At 40.5% G+C, this 17,223-nt stretch overlaps 1 protein-coding gene across 10 annotated transcripts in view; it reads right to left on the bottom strand.

The window, feature by feature from the left end:
* Window positions 1-17,223, bottom strand: part of IQCH (IQ motif containing H) — an 85,935-nt gene that overhangs the window by 50,409 nt on the left and 18,303 nt on the right. For 9 of the 10 annotated variants that reach the window (XM_088139224.1, XM_088139217.1, XM_088139221.1 and 6 more), the window contains 6 exons: window positions 12,832-12,952; window positions 12,323-12,451; window positions 11,059-11,282; window positions 9,005-9,556; window positions 7,278-7,344; window positions 1,053-1,136 (listed from right to left, as the gene is read on the bottom strand). In XM_088139224.1, coding sequence (XP_087995350.1) covers window positions 1,053-1,136; window positions 7,278-7,344; window positions 9,005-9,556; window positions 11,059-11,282; window positions 12,323-12,451; window positions 12,832-12,952 — 1,177 coding nt within the window. The remainder of the gene's footprint in view (window positions 1-1,052; window positions 1,137-7,277; window positions 7,345-9,004; window positions 9,557-11,058; window positions 11,283-12,322; window positions 12,452-12,831; window positions 12,953-17,223) is intronic. The other variant, XM_088139218.1, reaches the window with a different exon arrangement.

The raw sequence follows: 17,223 nt of genomic DNA, 5'->3' as shown, positions 1-17,223 counted from the left end.
ATCATACCAATTCATTGAAAGTGCAAAGGGTGCTAACTTGTACAAGCACTGTAGGTTTGGGGGCTTCTCTTCAAATCAGCCAGGGACTGTAATCTCAGGGGAGAGTTCCACAATATTGGTGTGGCTGCTGGTCCTCAATGGTTTCTAGCCTTGCCTCCTTCTTAGGTGGCCCTCGAGGGCAAATGGAGCTGCCAGCTGGTGACCTAACAGGGCAGGACTCAAGTCAGGGTTGTCAAAGCAAGCACTTTGGACTTGGTTTGGGAGCAATGGGGAGCCGGTGCTGGAGAGACATCTCATGCTCCCAATGGGGAACACCGAAGTCCAGTCCGACTGCTGCATTCTGGGTTCATTGCACTTCTGGGTTCACTTCAAAGGCATCCCCACACAATGTACATTACAACAACCTATTTGGGAGGCAAAACATCCTGTGGATCACAGAAGCCAGGACAGCTCTTTCCAGGAAGTTGGTAAATCATGCACAGCTCACAGAAGGGGCCTCTTGCCACTGCCCCTGCTGGAAGGACACCGTCAGTAGACAACCAACCCTTCAGACTTGCCCAGATTCAGATCTAGCTAGTTATGCTTCATCCCAACCTCAGTCTGTTCCATGCAGGAGCTTACCCAAAGAAGTTGACACACTTGAAGAAGATGGAAAGGAGAAGTAGAGCTGGATGTCATCCACATAAATTTGGCACGCAGCACCACGTTCCCTAACAATTACATCCAATGGTTTCATGTAGATATTGAAAAGCATGGAAAATGAATGATCTTTTAGGCACTCCTGGCTACTGGTAATTTTTATGTAGGAATTAACTAGGTTTGTACATTATGCAAAGCCATGGCTTGCTGAATTGTAGGATTCAATGGGCTGGATTCATACAACTTGCTAATCCAAAGCCAAACGTCTCCATTACATTTTAGCGTAATATGTGAATCCTGTCAAAATGGCAAAGGGGGCAATAGTCTGTTGGCTCAGAAATATGAATCCATTGAACTGTGCCTCCTTGCTTTGGAAGCACAATGGATGCACAGCTGCTGGAAAGAAATGGTACCTTTTATCTCACACAGCCTTCCAAACTGCGATCCTTGATGAACAGCAAAATCTGGATCTGCCTCTCGAATCGACTGCGGGTATCCTGAAAGAAGCCATCCCAATTCATTAACACGTATCACATCCATAGAAGCTTCAAGTCTCAGCCATCTTGAGATATTGCTTTTTTTTTCCCCCTGCTGGGGAGGGGGAATTCAGCATTTTATAGAAAAAATACCATTGACCATTGACATTTCAGAAATGTTCCATAAAAATTAAAAACAAGACATAATGTAAAATCTACTCAGCTCTACTTTCAACCAACACCACCTCAAATTCATCTATCAAGAAAAGAAGGAAAACAGCACAACATACTTACACTGGGTTCTGAATCCAACTGAAATTTGAAAAAATTATATACTGGACTAATTCTGAATAAGGTACACAGCCATGCTTTCTTGCGAAGCACAGCATTTTAAAAACATATTACTATAATCCTAATCAGTCTTTTAAAGAATTAGTGACAAAAATTGCATCTCCTTATTATAATATTCAGAAAGAGGAGAAATACAGCATCCTCGGGTTCAAACATAGCATTTTCCCTTAATGAATTTTAACTGTCTTATTTGCTATTATTTCTCTAAGAGCAAGACCTGGTAAAAACTGGGGGACATCATAATGAAAAGCAATTAATAGCACTAGATCTTAAAATGATATTATGACTAATACCACACTCAAATAAATCCAGATTGTTTATTAATGAGAAATGTTGTAATAAATTGACATACAACTTTTATTCTACATTTCAAGATGCATACCCATCTATATGTATTAAAATTAAAATATATATATGAGCAAATGTCTTTGTTTTTTACTTGAATTATATTGCCCACCTTTCTATTCATATAGTGTTCAAAGCAGCTAATATAAAAACATGGCAAATACAAGACAAAGCCAAAGATAAAACTAAGACAATTAAAATCACAAATACTAAAATCATCTACATTTAAAGTCTTGATTGTCTTTTCCTGATAGAATAATTAAAACTAGAACACTTTCCGTTAAAACAAAATTAATTGAATTTTCACACACATATTCTCTCTCTTGCTCTCTCTCTCGCATTAAAGCATTTTAATTTGCAATTACTGTGACATCTGGATTACTTTGCACACAATACAAGCCAGGCTTTTGCCGGGCCCTTTCCAATATAAGGTGTTTAGGGTTTCTGCAAGCACATTGCTGGATGGATGGCGAGTCCGTTTCTCTAGGACTGGAAATGTGTGAGTGGGATATAGAAAGAATACTTCAAAGTGATTGCATGATTCCTGTAAGATGTTTTCTATACAACACTTTTGGCTATTCTCATCTAAAAAGATTTTGAAATTAAGCTAATTGCATAAAAACTTAGCATTAAAAAGCAAAGGAAAAAGATCAATTGTCAGCAGAACAGTTGTCAGAAAATCAATACCAAGTGCTGCTTAATAACTGCAGGTTTGATGTGCTGTTACGGAGTGGTCTGTTAACAAGATTAAAACAATGCATTTTCCTTATAATTGTATATTAAGGCCTCTGGAATCTTGGGAAATGGGTCTGAAATTCCTCTAAAAACGTGGAAAAGTTGTACCCAATGTATACATTTTGGCCAAACAGCATAGGAGACATTTTAGATACACCGTTCAATTTCTGGCTTTGGGGGAAGATCATAGAATGAAACCTGACAACTGAAAATTAATTATAGGAAAGTAAATTACCTTGCTAGCTAGCACAACAGCTTGTTTTCAGCAGTTGCCAAACAAATGCTTTCAAAAGGCTTACTGGAAGACTTTGGAGGCAACTGCCATGAGCTACTTTTGGTATTTATCACCGGATATATGCTTCTGAAGACAGAAGTTCCGTTTAGCTATCGTAAACAATGGTATCAAAAAGAAACCTAAATTGAATCCATTTAAGCAGACTAGGTTCCTTTAAAATATAATAGTGAAGGGGCCTAGTTTCTGATACTTTGCTCCTAAACATTTCATTGGGGAAAAAATTCCCATGTGGTAGAAGAATTTATTTGGGTAAATGCATTGAAAAGAGGATGAGTTGTTGTCACAACTGGTCTTGCATGGATCGCTGCAAGAGGATGGTGGAAAAGGCAGTTCTCCCGCAGAACAAGGCAAAGCAAAGACAAAGTATTTCAGGCATTTCCAGAGGTGGATACAAGCCGAGGGATACAAACCAGCACAGTGGGAAAAAACATTAAACGGTTTCTCCAAGGGAAAATTTCCTCCATTCCCTAACATGATTATTAGTTTTTTGATCCTGCATAAAATGCAAAATCTGCCAAAATCTGTATATATATAAGTCTATTTTGAGTCTCACTTTTACAACTAGTTTGGAAAACAAGCTAGGATGAACATTCTTAACAGCTTTGCCATAATTCCTGGCCCTGCGGTACCATCAGGGCAGGGCACCCTTCACTGGGATGGACTTCCCCATACCACAGATCTGCCTGCTTCGGTCTAGTGTTTAATGGGGATGGGGGACCAATCTCAAGACAAGGAAGAGATCTCAGTGTGGCAAACTGCACAGAGAAAGCAGACAGGAAACAGGGTCTGGGATATTCCAAGATGCTAAAGCATTTGGACCTTAGAGGTCCCAAACAATCGAAACGGTAGCAGACCAGTGTCAGGCTGACACATTTCATAGAGGGATGGGAGTTGGGGATTTAACTCAAAATTCATGGAGCTCCATGAAGAGACATGGGGTAGCTTTGCCTGCAGGAGGGGCAAGTTCTAGATCAGTGTTTCTCAGTCTCAGCAACTTTAGCCTCTCAACCTCCACTATTTAAGGTGTGTGGACTTCAACTCCCAGAATTCCCCAGCCATACTCTTGATCTACATCTTGAAACACTGACCTAGAGCCAGGCTGGGTTTCCCGATCAGGAGGTTCTCTTGCACTCTCTCCCAGGTTTGTACTATTGCTATCTAGACCTCTTATTCAGCAGTTAAAGTAGCATTAAAATAGGAAGTTAGTGGATTATGTGGCAGAAGAAAAAGCTTTCAAAATCATCCGTTAGATCCAGTCCCACAAACTGCTATGGGGCAGAGCCATTCTTATCATTAGAAAGTAACACCCCTAAAGGCCAACATTTTAATTTGATGAAAGCCCTTTCATACTAACATAATCCAAAAATAATGGACCAGAATGTTCACATTAATTTTAAAAATGCACATATTTATTTGGGAAATTGTAGGACACAACCTTATTGTGTCCATTATTAAGCTTTCTAATTTATTTATGGTCCTGAATAATCAGAAAAGGAGAAAAACTGAGAAGATTCCCATAGATTAAGAATACCCCCAACTTTCAATTTAAGAGCATTTCTAATTTGAGCAAAATGTTGTCATTTAAACCAAAAGTAACATCTCAGTGAAAGCATTATTTCAAGCCACAAAATATTATTCTGCCATAAATTCAACCAACACGATTGCCCTTCAATATCATTGCGCATGAAATGACCTTCAAATTGTTTCCCCAAAGTTTTCATTTTCACAGGCTCTTGATACAGGTTCATGAAATGCTCCATTTTCATTATTGGTCCATATAGAGAGCACAACTGAAGAATAATTAATCACCAAATTTATTCAAGTGTTACTTTATTTTTTTCAGTTCAAACTGTTTGCATTAGCCCAACAGGCATGCATTCACTTCTAAGAGAAGGCTAGTTAGTTAGTTAGTCAGTTTTTTAAAGGCTTTATTCCTTGAGCTATGTGAAATGCAACTGGGCTTCGTAAACAAGCAGCCCCCGAATGAAGATGAAACTATTCAGAGCTCCGACATCAAATCATTATGTCTGCAAACACACACAGAGCAGTGAAGGGCACCACATTGTGTGTTTTATTTTTGGCCTCTAAACCAGCTTCATGTCTCCATCTTAAGATGATGCCAATTACTTTTCCAGAGGAAAAAGGAAGTGCCCCTAATGGTCTAACTGGTAGAAGAACAGAGTAGAAGTATCTTCACCTACTATGGAAGGCAAACCTCCCTTGGGCCTGAAGCTCAAACCTTTGCAAACGGTGCTGTAATAATCTAAAAATAACCATTTAATATTGTACTTTAAAACTGTACCCAGTATCATCTTTCTTAAGCATCTGACCCAGGAAACAATTATTATTTGCTTGTTTGATCTATATCCCAACTTTTCTCCAGGAGCTCAAGGCAGCGTACATAGCATTTTTCCCAACTACAACCCTGTGAGGTAGGATGGGCTCAGAGAGGAGCTTTTGTGGTTGAGGGAGGACTAGAACCTGGGTCTCACCAGCGCCAGCCCAACATCCTAAATACTACTTCATACTCTCAGGAAACCTGATAACCTCTTCCTGAAGATTTTTACTGGGAAGCATATCACACCACGTATAACTTCAGCCTAAAGATGAAGCTGTTGTCCTATGTGGACAATTAGAAAAACATTCTGTAAACATGTCTAGCACACTTTGGGGGAATAAAAAAAAAAATCTTGATTGAAAGGAAAAAAAGGTCATTAACAATCCTGTGCAAGTCCACTTGGAAAATCCAGTTGGGTTCAACAAATGTGATTTCAAAATAAGCATGTATATAATTGCAGGTTTGGTAAAAAAAAATCTGTGATTTTATTCATTAGTGGCATCAGTTAAGGAGTCTCAAATGTGGTGACAATCACAGCAGAAAGCCACAAATTTCTGCTATAGTTTGTTCTTCCAGGAACAATGATTCAGGACACTTTCAACTCAGCTGTGCAGGTAAGGCCATTTTAGTCCCTGAAATTAGAAAGTGTCCTCCCCAGATTAGGCAAAAATATATATTCTGAAACTAAATATCCATTAAAACTGCAGGTATTCCAAAGACTCTAGTTCTCTAGTTATATTTTTATCGTTTTAATTTTGTGTAAAATGTCTTCAAAAACAGGAGCAACAATTTATTTAAAAGATATTAATGCTTTTGCATATTTTGCAGTGACATTTGGTAACATAAGGAAAAATGATATCTAGACTATTAACACATTTCACTTCTTGAAAAGCCTCCATGTCTTTTTACTGTATCCAAGATAGGATTTCTAGGATTTAAGATGCAGTGGTATTGCTGACATCTGATTTTAAGAAATGAAGGATGTTCTAAATTGTTGCTTGCATGTTGATCAAAAGCAGTAAAAACTAAAAAAAAAAAAAATGATGAGGAGGAGAAAGGAGTTTCGTGATATATATTCTGCAAGCTTCACCTGAGACTTTAAAGGATGTCTGAAGAAGAGCAACGCCGGAAGGGTGATGCTCAGCTGCGTCCCTTCCAAGGGCTGCTCCAGCTAATTGCTCTCCCTAAACTCTTGAGCCGCAGCAAGGACCGCAGAGGCCTGCGCTTCAAAGAAAGGTCTCTCTGACATCTTCTACAGAGACATCTTCTGCACTCCGCCAATTAAAAGACAGTTAGTTTATTTTAAAACGGGGGCTGCTCTTCCTGTTTTCAGCAATTTCCTAGAAAGGTATTGCTTGCCCTTTGGAGAAACATCTTGGTTTGCAATCCCCACTGCTATACAGGGAAACAGCTTTTAAGCCCCCCAATTCATAAATGTAATTAAATAATTACCCAAGTGCTAATTAACATGAAGCTGCAGATTATTTAAGTACAAAAAAACCCACCCCACTATTCAACTTCTTAATTATTCTTGTGCACCACAGCATTTCCTTTTGCTGAGGCGCCCAAGGTGCAAATAAACCATCCCATCTGCTCGTAATTAGAACTAAATAATTTCAGAGAATGCAGCTTATCATTTTGACTGCACATTTGATTAAAAGCAGGGTGCAAACAGCATTCTAGCTTATTGGTGCAACAGCACCCAAGCAAGCAAACCCATATTCCCTCGCTGTTAAAGGAAAGCAGAAACGTTGCTGGTTTTGCTCGGGGTTTTTCTGGGGGGAGGGAGAGAGGAAAGGGAAAGGGGGTGGGGGAGAGAATACAACTTTTTAGTTCATTTCATACAGATGAAAGCGAATTACAGCAAATCACCTCTCCGCTGAATAGCGGCCTCTACATAATGACTTTATTTGCTTAATCCCCAAATTAAACGCCGTTTCAAGCGAAGGCCCTGCGTTATTACTCTCATCATGTCGACAACATTTTCCTGCCGAGACCAATTTGAATAAAACAAGGGCCTTCCTTGAACTCAATCAAGGAGTCATAATGCGGTGGGTAATAGAGGTTGCTGATAGACCCACCGACAACAGCGTTATACCTAACGATGGGATATGGATAATCGTCCTCCTGGAGCTCCTGATGCGATTCCAGTTGGCGGCCAGATGCTGAAAATCAAGAGAAGGCATTGATCAGTGACAGGAGGGACCTGCAGCGGATACGATCCAGGCAAACTTCAGCTGCTTCCCCTCCTCCTTTTTCCCACTGTACAGTTAAGCCAGGCATAAATTATATTAATTGATTTAATCACATACTTAAAACATCTTCCCCAATTAATTTAATTAGATGGCTACATGAAGCTACTGGCAGGGGAAGATTAGAGGCTGATCACTTAATTAACAGAATATGAATGAAAAAAAAAAAAGAAAGCAAACATAAATGAAATGGTGAGCACTAATTAAAAGCTTGTCTGCAAACTTAAGTACTTTCTGACAAAGTAGTGACTGCCACAGAGGCAAGGGAGATTGTTTTTGTGTGCAACAAATCAAGTGCACGGTATTGTTGCAAGGAGGGGAAGGAGAGACAGACCTCACAGAAAAGGAGCGAAGAGTAGGAGTAGGTGTGACGAGGGAACTGCATTTGCTGCTGCTGAAGGAGGCAGCACCATGCCAAACTGTCTTTCTGTAACATGGAATCGATGCCGTAGCTACACCCTGTCTTGACTACCGCAGCGTGCCACATCTGGAGCTGCCCTTGAACCTTGAAATTTTCATTAGTGTAAAATGCAGCAGCTGGGCTGCTAAGGAGAGCTGCCCCAGTTGCTTATCGGACACCAGGATAAACCCCTAAGGCAGGGCTTCTCAACCTCAGCAACTTTAAGATGTGCGGACTTTGACTCCCAGAATTCCATGCTGGTTGAGGAATCCTGGGAATTCCTCAATGAGGAATTGTGAGTTGAAGTCCACACATCTTACAGGTGCTGAGGTTGAGGAGCCTGCCTTAAGGGCTACCTCTTCTTTCCAGCCATTAAGAGTTCAGGAAAGGCCTTTTGAAGATGCTCTGCAGGCAGAGGCCATCTTTCTGGCCTGCAAGAGATGGCCTTCTTCTCAGATACCCTTGATCAGGAGCCATCTTTTAGCATTCAGACAATCTGTAAAGCACGGCTCTTTGACTTGGCTTTAAATGGTTGATTTTAGCATTTGAGTGTTCAACTTTGTTTTTTTGTACTGTTTCTTTTTAAAATTTCTGTTAGCCCCTTTGAGCACTTATCTGAGAGGGAAAGGCAATTATAAATTGAATTTAAAAAAATAATGTGCTGATAGAACTGAAAGTATGGTAGTACTCTACAGGTATCAAGCAACATTGGAAGGGCTCATTCCTCTTCTTTTGTGTTGTGCCTTTAAACCTGAAGACCCCAGCTGTCTTAATATTCAACTTTCTCAATCTCTCTAAGCCTTCTTGACTGAGGAAAAACTAAAGAAAGGGAGAACAGAACTAAAGCTGTTCCTCATAGCAACTCTTAAGAACAGCAATGCTAAACACAATCAACAAGATGTCTATTCCAGATCTACTGAATACTTTTTTGACAAGAAGGACCCAAGTCAAATCAAAGGGAATTTTTTCCAATTTCACATTGCAAAGCAAAAGCAGCAGTTGTTCAGGGGGGAAGGGGGACTGCAGCCACCAAAGGCTGCACATTTAATGAAGCATGAAATATGCTTGGACAAGGGTAGAGTTAAATAGGGGAAAAAAAGGAACATTTGATTGCAATTGCTTGAGCCAGTGATGCTGAGATAAAGGGGCCAAGCAGCTGTCGGGATGAGGCACCTTGGCCCTGATGTGGAAGTTCTCCAGGTGTCTCTGCCGTGACTCCTGCAGGGTCTTTCTGACACGCCCCAAATGAACATGCATGAGCCAAGAGATGGCAATGATGCCCGAGGCCCACTGCTGATGCCTGAATCCAATGTAGGCTTTTCTCAATTTGTAGCACCTCCACGTTGCCTGGATCTTGGTGGCTGCCTTTTCAGCGCCATTTTGTCCTCTGTATCTCCGGCCAGGCTGGCTTAAGAACTTTTGAACCGATGACCCATTCTTTATCACTGAGAGGAGTTCCTTCTGGGTTGCTCTCTGGTTAAGCTCAAAATCTGGAATGAGCTCCACCACTTTCTTCCCCATGAGGATGGCGGAAGGCACGGCATAGTCCTTCATCAGAGTCTCCACTTGTTCCAAGAAGGAAAGAACGCTTCCCCAGAAGAAACAGCAGTGCTGCTTAAACTGAAGCAGATCAGACGCTGTGTAGTCAATGACGCCTTTACAAACAGGTATTTCAAGCTCCAAAAGCACATTCTTGAATTTCTCTGTTGGTATCGCTTCTGGGGTCTAAGGAGAGAGAGAAGAGAAACAGATATGAGGAAGGGCCCCCCATGAGCAGTGGAAGTATGTTGTCTTCTCATGTAACTCACTTTAGTGGGGCAGGGAGGAAGGACAGACAGGCCCCTTAACTTAGGGATCAACCAGGAAAATTGACAGGCGCTTAAATGTGTACTAAAATGGCTACTGGTAGGTCAGTCAGTCAGTCAGTCAGTCAGTCAGTTTATTGCAGTCTTAGACCAGTACAAGAAGGGTGTCCATGAGTGATCTGTGAGCACCTATAAATCTATTTTAAGAAACCAGTAAATAACATTGGAGACAAAATTAAAATACAGGTTATCTTCACTTAACAACCCTAATCGGGACCTGCAACCTGCAGCTAAGCAAAGTGGTCGCTAAGTGGGAAATCAATTGACTGTGATTGTGCTTTTCGACTGGAAAGAGATAAGATTACTCAGTTTCATACCTTTGGCTTTTGTTTGCCTCCTAACCACTCCCCCGCCCGTTGGAATGCTTGAGCGCCTGCTTACTGTCTTGTACATATCAAAAGCAATGCAATTGCGCCACAGCCTGGGGCCGGGAGCTGCGGGCCACACTACACAAACAGCTTACTCTCTTGAAATCCCTTCCTCTCCAATCTCTCTGGGGGGGGGGGAGAAAAAAAGCAAACGATTACTGTAGGCAATCTCTCCTTTGCCTAACCCTCCCCCCCCTGCAAAGTGGAGAGATTGGAGAGGAAAGGATTACAAGAGAGTAAGCTGTTTGATTTTCTACACATTGAAAGCAATACGATTGCACCGGCAGCCCAGGGCTGAGAGTCGCTGGTATGCTACAGAAACAGCTTACAGTACTCTTGAAATCTCTTCCTCTCAAATCTCTCCACTTTGTGGGGGTGGGGGAGGGGGAGAAAAAAAGCAAGTGATTTCTGTAGGCAATCTCTCCTTCGCCTGATTCTTTCCTGCTGCTGGCGCGATCGCATTGCTCTTGATGTGGAGAAGAGTACATAGCATATTCTCTTGCAATCCCTTCCTCTCCAATCTCTCCACTCTGCAAGGAGGAAAAAAAAAAGAAAAAAACACAGGTCAGGCACAGGACGTGCACTGACTGTAATGGTGGTCACATGATTGAGGGATGCCATGAAGGTCGTAAATGGTTGTAAATGGGCTGTAAAGTTATTTTTTCAGCACTGTCGTAACTTTGAACAGTCGCTGAACGAGTGGTCGGTAAGCAAGGACTACCTGTACATCTATAAAATAACCTGATTAGAACCCATGAGTAAAATCCAAAAGGAGCAATCTCTGTTTAGGCTATAAATGAGGTGGTATCTCAAACTGCATAAAATGTGGTAACATCTAAAACTACAAAAATGTGATGATATCTAAAATTTACATAGCATGATAATATCTGAAGTTACATAAAATTTGATAACATCTAAAAGACATCTGTGACAGGAACTTGGCCTGCCAGGGTCTGGTGGGTCTTACATGCTGCAGAAGCGTGTACTCTCGTACCTTTACCAAACAGACAGAAGAGGTGGCTGACTCCCTTTGTCTCATCGCCTGAAGTAGCTGTTGCAGTTTGAATCTCTTGGAGGAAACCACCGAGATGCAGGATGGCGGTGGGGCGATGCTTCCCTTGGTTCCTTTCTTCTCCTTGCCTTGGTACTTGGACACGTGGGTGGGCTTCTGATAAGGGAGGGCAGGCGTTTCTATCTTCTCACCCTGCGGAGCTCCATCTATGGTACAGGTAAGGGACTTTAAAAGCTTCAAGGAAAAGTAAATGTCAGGCTGCTCAAAATGCTCAAAAATATAATTCTGCCATCACAAAAGCCACATTGTACCGAGGCCAGATCTGTTTTCTTGCCTACATTAAAAAACAACAAACAAACCCACAATGCACAGCCAATCAACAGATTAGAGATTAACACTCTAATAAAAGATGCACTGCTGAAGTAATGCCCCTTGGGCTTCAAGTGGGCAGAAGCAGAGCAGATCCCTCTCATGCTTTGCAGTTTTAAATCAACTCAGGATAACAACTCAGTTTCTTGAAGAAAACAATGTTGAGGTCAGGTCATTTTTCCTAGGAAGTGTTTTTATAACCCAGGACTCACCACCAAAAAGGCCCTTTCCTTATTTCAGAATGTGGAGGAACCAGTAAAAGGAAGGCACCAAAGATGTCCTTTGAACAGGGTGGACACTTATGAAATAGATCTTCTTCCATATCATCTGATACCAAGGTCTCAGCTCTGAGGAACTTTTATTTTTGCCTTTATTTAAGCACACATACACAGTTCTCCCCACCACCACCCTGTTTGTATTGAAGAATGTTATAATGAAGAGCACTTTGAATTGGGCTTGGAAATGCCAAGTGAGACAGAATCGGCACAGTCTTCCCATGCTGCCAACTCCCAGTGAAAACTCACCGCCATCTTTTGTACCAGCTTTTAAAGTAGCCCCACATGCTGGCCACACAGGCAAGAAAACAAGCAGACTTTGAAAAGTGAAGCTGTGAGATGGAAGAAAGAGCCTGCATGATAGCGCAGGCCAGGCCATAAAGGATTGTCCGTGACTGCAGTGGCCTATAAACCCAGTACAATGAACAAGCATGGTTCCAGCAAGTTGACAAGACCTGCTAAGTTTCTACAGCTGGAACCATTGCCTTGCAAAAACTGGCACCCTTTCTTACAATTTATGGAACATGAAAACTTGTCACTTATCAAATGATGGTGGATGTTTTTATTTGCACCATGGGAACTATCCGCTTGATTGATCCTACCTGCATCTAGTTTCTTGAACTTTGTCTGAAATTCATGGAGAGGAACAGGTTTCGGCAGAATGGGTGGCTTCTCTAGAGTAATCCTAGCAGCACGTGGGATCAGTCCTCTTTCAATTAGATTTAGGATGCCTAGGCAAAGACAAGGCTCCACAGGTTATTTCAAAGGCAACTTGTCCAGGAGGCGTAACATTTTTTACTTCCATACACTATGGAGCTCAGAGAGGAGACAGAGTGAAGACTGGACCAGAGAAGGTATTTCTTCCACCTCCTCCAGCTGAAACAGCAGCAGGCAGGAGAGGAGACAATTATGACAAGCCACCAGATGTACTTCTCAGCCCACGGCCCAAACCAGATCTACAATGTGTAACAAAGAGAGAAACAGCAACCAGTACCAGTCAGTCACCAACCAGTGGTCTAGGCTAATAGTCTCCATGGCCAATATGTTATATTTGCAAAGGCAAAGATAGCAAATGGGGCCCCAGCAGAATGAAGAAGAGGCTGTGACTGACCTTTCTCTGCATCCTGGTGAGAAATAGGCAAGACAGAGTGAATGTTATTCAAATGGAAGGACGGTGGAGCCACTGAAAGGTTGCTGACTGTCACACCTTTTGCTATCTTCTGCCTTGGTGCCTAAAGAGAGAAGCATTTCTTTTTTCAGCTGCTGACCTTTTTGACAGTAAGAACCTCTTCACTACTCATGTCTAAATTTCTGCTAGGAAAAATTATGTCATAACCACAAAAAAAAAAATCAGCACAAGCTCATGTTTTACTGCTTAGCAATGTGCAATATGTTATGGTGCTCTATCAGCAATTAATGTAATTTAGAAGAGAATTAATTAATATTTCAGGAAATCCACTATGTAATAATCAGATTTTTTTTTAAGTCATCTTTGTCAATTAGTTTGGAATATATAAATGACTAAACAAAGAATTCCCCAAATGGTTGTCTATAGAAAAATCTGAATGATTAAGGTCACATTTTTTCTTCTAACCCAAACCTTTTCTTTTTTTTTAGATCTCTTGTGATGGTCTGGTGAAAGTTACTGTTGTGTGTGTGAATGCTCATCAACCTATTAAACATAGTTGCAAAATTTGCTTATTCACTACTTCATGAATACTTCACTAACTGCTGAAGGTCACAAGATTGTGGCAGGATAAATAAAGTGCATTTCTGTCACTTATATCCACAATTTCATGTTCACCACTCTGGAGAACAGGTCTTGATCTTCTATGTGAAATCCTTTCAGCTATTTGAAGAGTGCTATCATATTCAGTCATGTTTTTCTCAAGGCAAAACATACACAGCTCTTTCAATCTGTTTCTGATAAGCCTCCATGGTCTTCATCATCGTTGTTGTCCTTCTTTGAAACTCTTCAAGTTTCTGTGAATCCTTCTTAAAGTGTGGTGCGGTTCGGAGGTTGACACAGAACTTGGGGCAGAGTTTGCCCAACACAGAATAGAGTGGAATTCATTCCTGTGTTTTGGAAATTATGTTTCTGCTGATGCAGTCCAAAATTGTATTACCTTTTTTCCAGCCACATCAAAATGCTAGCTCATATTTAGTTTGCAGTCAAATACTATTCCCAAGAACCATCATGATTAGGTTTCCCACATTGTACAGCTGTACATTTTGTTTTTTGTTTCCTAAATGAAGAATTTGAAATTGATTCTGTTGCTTTCAGGCCATCTATCAGGATCATTCTGAATTTTATTTCTATATTACCTATCCACCCAATTTTGTATCATCTGCAAATTTCATAAGCTTTCCCTCCACCTTTCCATCCAACTCATTAATGAAATTATTGAAGAGGACCAATTGTGGCACTCCTCTTGATCTCTCTTCAAATTGATGAGAATCTTTTGAGTGCAATTTTCAAGCCAACTGTATATTCACTTAATTTTCATGCCATCCACCCGTTACATAATTGTTAATCTGCATATCAGTGGGTTGTTAAATGCCTTGCTTATATCAAGATATATTAAATCTACAGCATTCCCACAATCTATTGAGTTGCCCTATCAATTAGTCTGACAATATTTGTTATTATACTGGTAATTATCACATTGTTTTAAGGTGATCATAGGCTATCCTCTTTTTGATATGTTCTACAATCATTCTAGGTATTAGACTGGTTTGTCTGTAGCTTGCCGGATCTTCCTTTTTCCCTTTTCTGAAGGTAGGGACAACTTTTGTTATTCTCCCATCACTTGGGATTTCACCAGTTCTTCACAATTTTACAGAGGAGTTTGGCAAGACCATCAGCTAATTCCTTCAGTGCCATAGGATGTAATTCATCTAGTCCTGGAGATTTAACTTCATTCCAAGTAAAGAGATTCTTTCTCCAAGTTTCTATCAATCTCAGACTTCAATCCTGCCCCTTCACCCTGCTCTTCATAATTTCCTATGGAGGATACTATGGTGGGGAGGGAGGGGGTTTGGAGAAGACTGAACCAAAATAGGAGTTGAATATTTCTACCTTTGCTTTATTATCTGTTAGCAGTTTGGCTTCTTCACTGAGCAGCTAGTATAATGATTATTTTCTTTCACTTTTATTTTGGACTTATCAAAAAAAGCTATTTTTGTTAGAAACCTTGGCTAAGCTTACTACTGTAAGACATATCTAATATATAACTTAAGATCCCACTATCCCTCAAGAGGAAGCTAAAAAAATACAAGGGTAAGTCTACTCTTTGTTCCAGCAATAAACGGACAGTTAACTGACAGTCCAGATGCATCCCTTTCAAGTCTATTCTAACATGATGTCAATCATCATGGGGATGTTTCTGGATTTCCTCCAGAAAGGTATGCCTACAAGAAACCATTTTTTTGGGAGCTGGCTGACCATACGGAGTGCCTCAGATGAGCCTACCAAACAGGAAGCGCTGGACAAAATCACGCGTCCTGCTCACAGGGTAAACACTTCTGCAACGTTGAAGCAAATGACTCATTTCAAGGCAATGAATTGGACATGTCTAATATCATGAAAACATTTTGGTGAAGAGAAACATTACATCAGAACACAATTTTCAAAGGTTAGAACAGAGATCTTAATTTGGGCTGCCGGCAAACATTTACTCTGCATAATATGCCTGAAATGTGCTGCAGAAGTATTTTCTCTTTATCTCAAGCAATTCTCTGTATAATTAACTTGAGGCATGAGACAAAAGAATTCTATTAGTCCTTTTGAAGTGCATTTCTCTTGTGGATAAAAATGTCCCACTCAATATGGTTATTTTTCTATGGTTCAATTTAAACTGAACAGTTTTTTAAAAAAGGATTTTCCATTTCATTGTTTTTCTTTTGTTAGGAACAAAACAGTACTGAGGCAAAACAACTTTAGGAGGTGAAGGAGGCATCCAGCAGATTGCAGAACGGCAAATGGACACCGGATGTGCACACACACAAGACCATTTCATTGTCCACATTTGACTTTCACAGCTGAGCAACTAACCCACAAGTTTTCTCTAGAATCAGATTGATTCTGAGGATGGAACAGAAGCAGAACATTTGGCTCCAGATGTATGGCTGTTTCGGTTACTACTCTTTAGTGACACTGATAAATTAGCTGGATGATGGCTTCATATTACTAGTGGCCCGTGGAAATGATTCTGCAAAATTATGGACACATGGAAAATACATAGTCCATGCCAGAAAGCAAGCAAACAAAAACAAAAACACTTCCCATCTGTGATGAAACTCTTTAACTATTTTATGTTTTTTAAGGGCAAAAAAGACACTTGATTTTGTCACTTCATGTGAAAAGATTTTTAATTGTGGGCACTGAAGCTATTAAATATAAAAGAAATGCAAAATATGAATATACAAAGGCATTTAATATAAACTTAACCACTTAAGAAACTATTTGCACTTTTCTCCATCTGCTGACTTAAGCATCTGGTCCCTTCCCAAGATATTTAGTACTCCACATAAATTATCAGTTTCTTCCAAATCACCATATAGTAGGTTGTTATTAGTAGGAGAGCTGTATTAGTCTATGATAGCCAAAATTCAGGAGGTCAGTACAGGTAGTCCTCATTTAGCAACTGCCTTGTTTAGCAACAATTCGCAGTTACGACGATGATGAAAAGTAACTTTGTGACCAATCCTTGCATTTATGACCTTTGCAAGTCTGTAAAGCAAAAGAAAGCTGAAGTCAGATCGCAAGCACGTCGCAGTTTCACTTAGCAACTGCTTCATTTAATGACCGAGTTGCTGGTCTCAATTATGGTCACTAAACGAGTACTACCTGGAGTACTTTTTCAGACTAACAAAACATTATTAACAGGCATTAGTTTTAGTATACTACAGATGTGTGGAGTAGCTAAACTATTACAGGTTTTAAATTGGGAGGAGGTGGGGAAGGAAGGGAAACCCAGGTATCTACTTTGCCTCTACATTTATACCAGCAGCACGATCAGAGGTCCCAGCTACTTCATATATAAGATTAAAGGTGCTTCCACACTTCTCTCTCTAATGTGATGCATGCCATCATCTGTTAGCAATGCCCCTCTGGATTCTAGGCAGGACAAACAGGCCAGATTGTATACAAAAGAATTAATGGACACAAATCTGGCACAAAAGCTCAAAACTAGGACAAAGTAGTATCAGAGCATTTTAATTTCCCAAGATACTCCATTACAGATTTCAAAGTAGCTCTTTTGGAACAAAGAAATTTTACCAGCACAATTGAGTGGAGAGATTGCTGAACTTACAAACATCAAAAGGTTTCAGGCCATCTCAACAAACACAATGGGCTTTTAACACATTACAATTGCTAATTGATAAGATACTTGTAATTTGTCTCACATGTAACCTGAATCTGCATCTCCCCCCCCCCCCCACCGCCTGGCCTCACCCCGATTTAAATTCAACATCAGTCTAGCCACTCTGTGCATCTGAC

This window comes from Python bivittatus, unplaced genomic scaffold, assembly GCF_059951505.1.
Source record: "Python bivittatus isolate LINGU-HERP-01145 unplaced genomic scaffold, Pbiv_v1 ctg000210_np1212, whole genome shotgun sequence".
Lineage (NCBI taxonomy): Eukaryota > Metazoa > Chordata > Lepidosauria > Squamata > Pythonidae > Python > Python bivittatus.
Note: the sequence above shows the minus strand (reverse complement) of the source record. Positions and strands in the feature narration are given on the sequence as shown.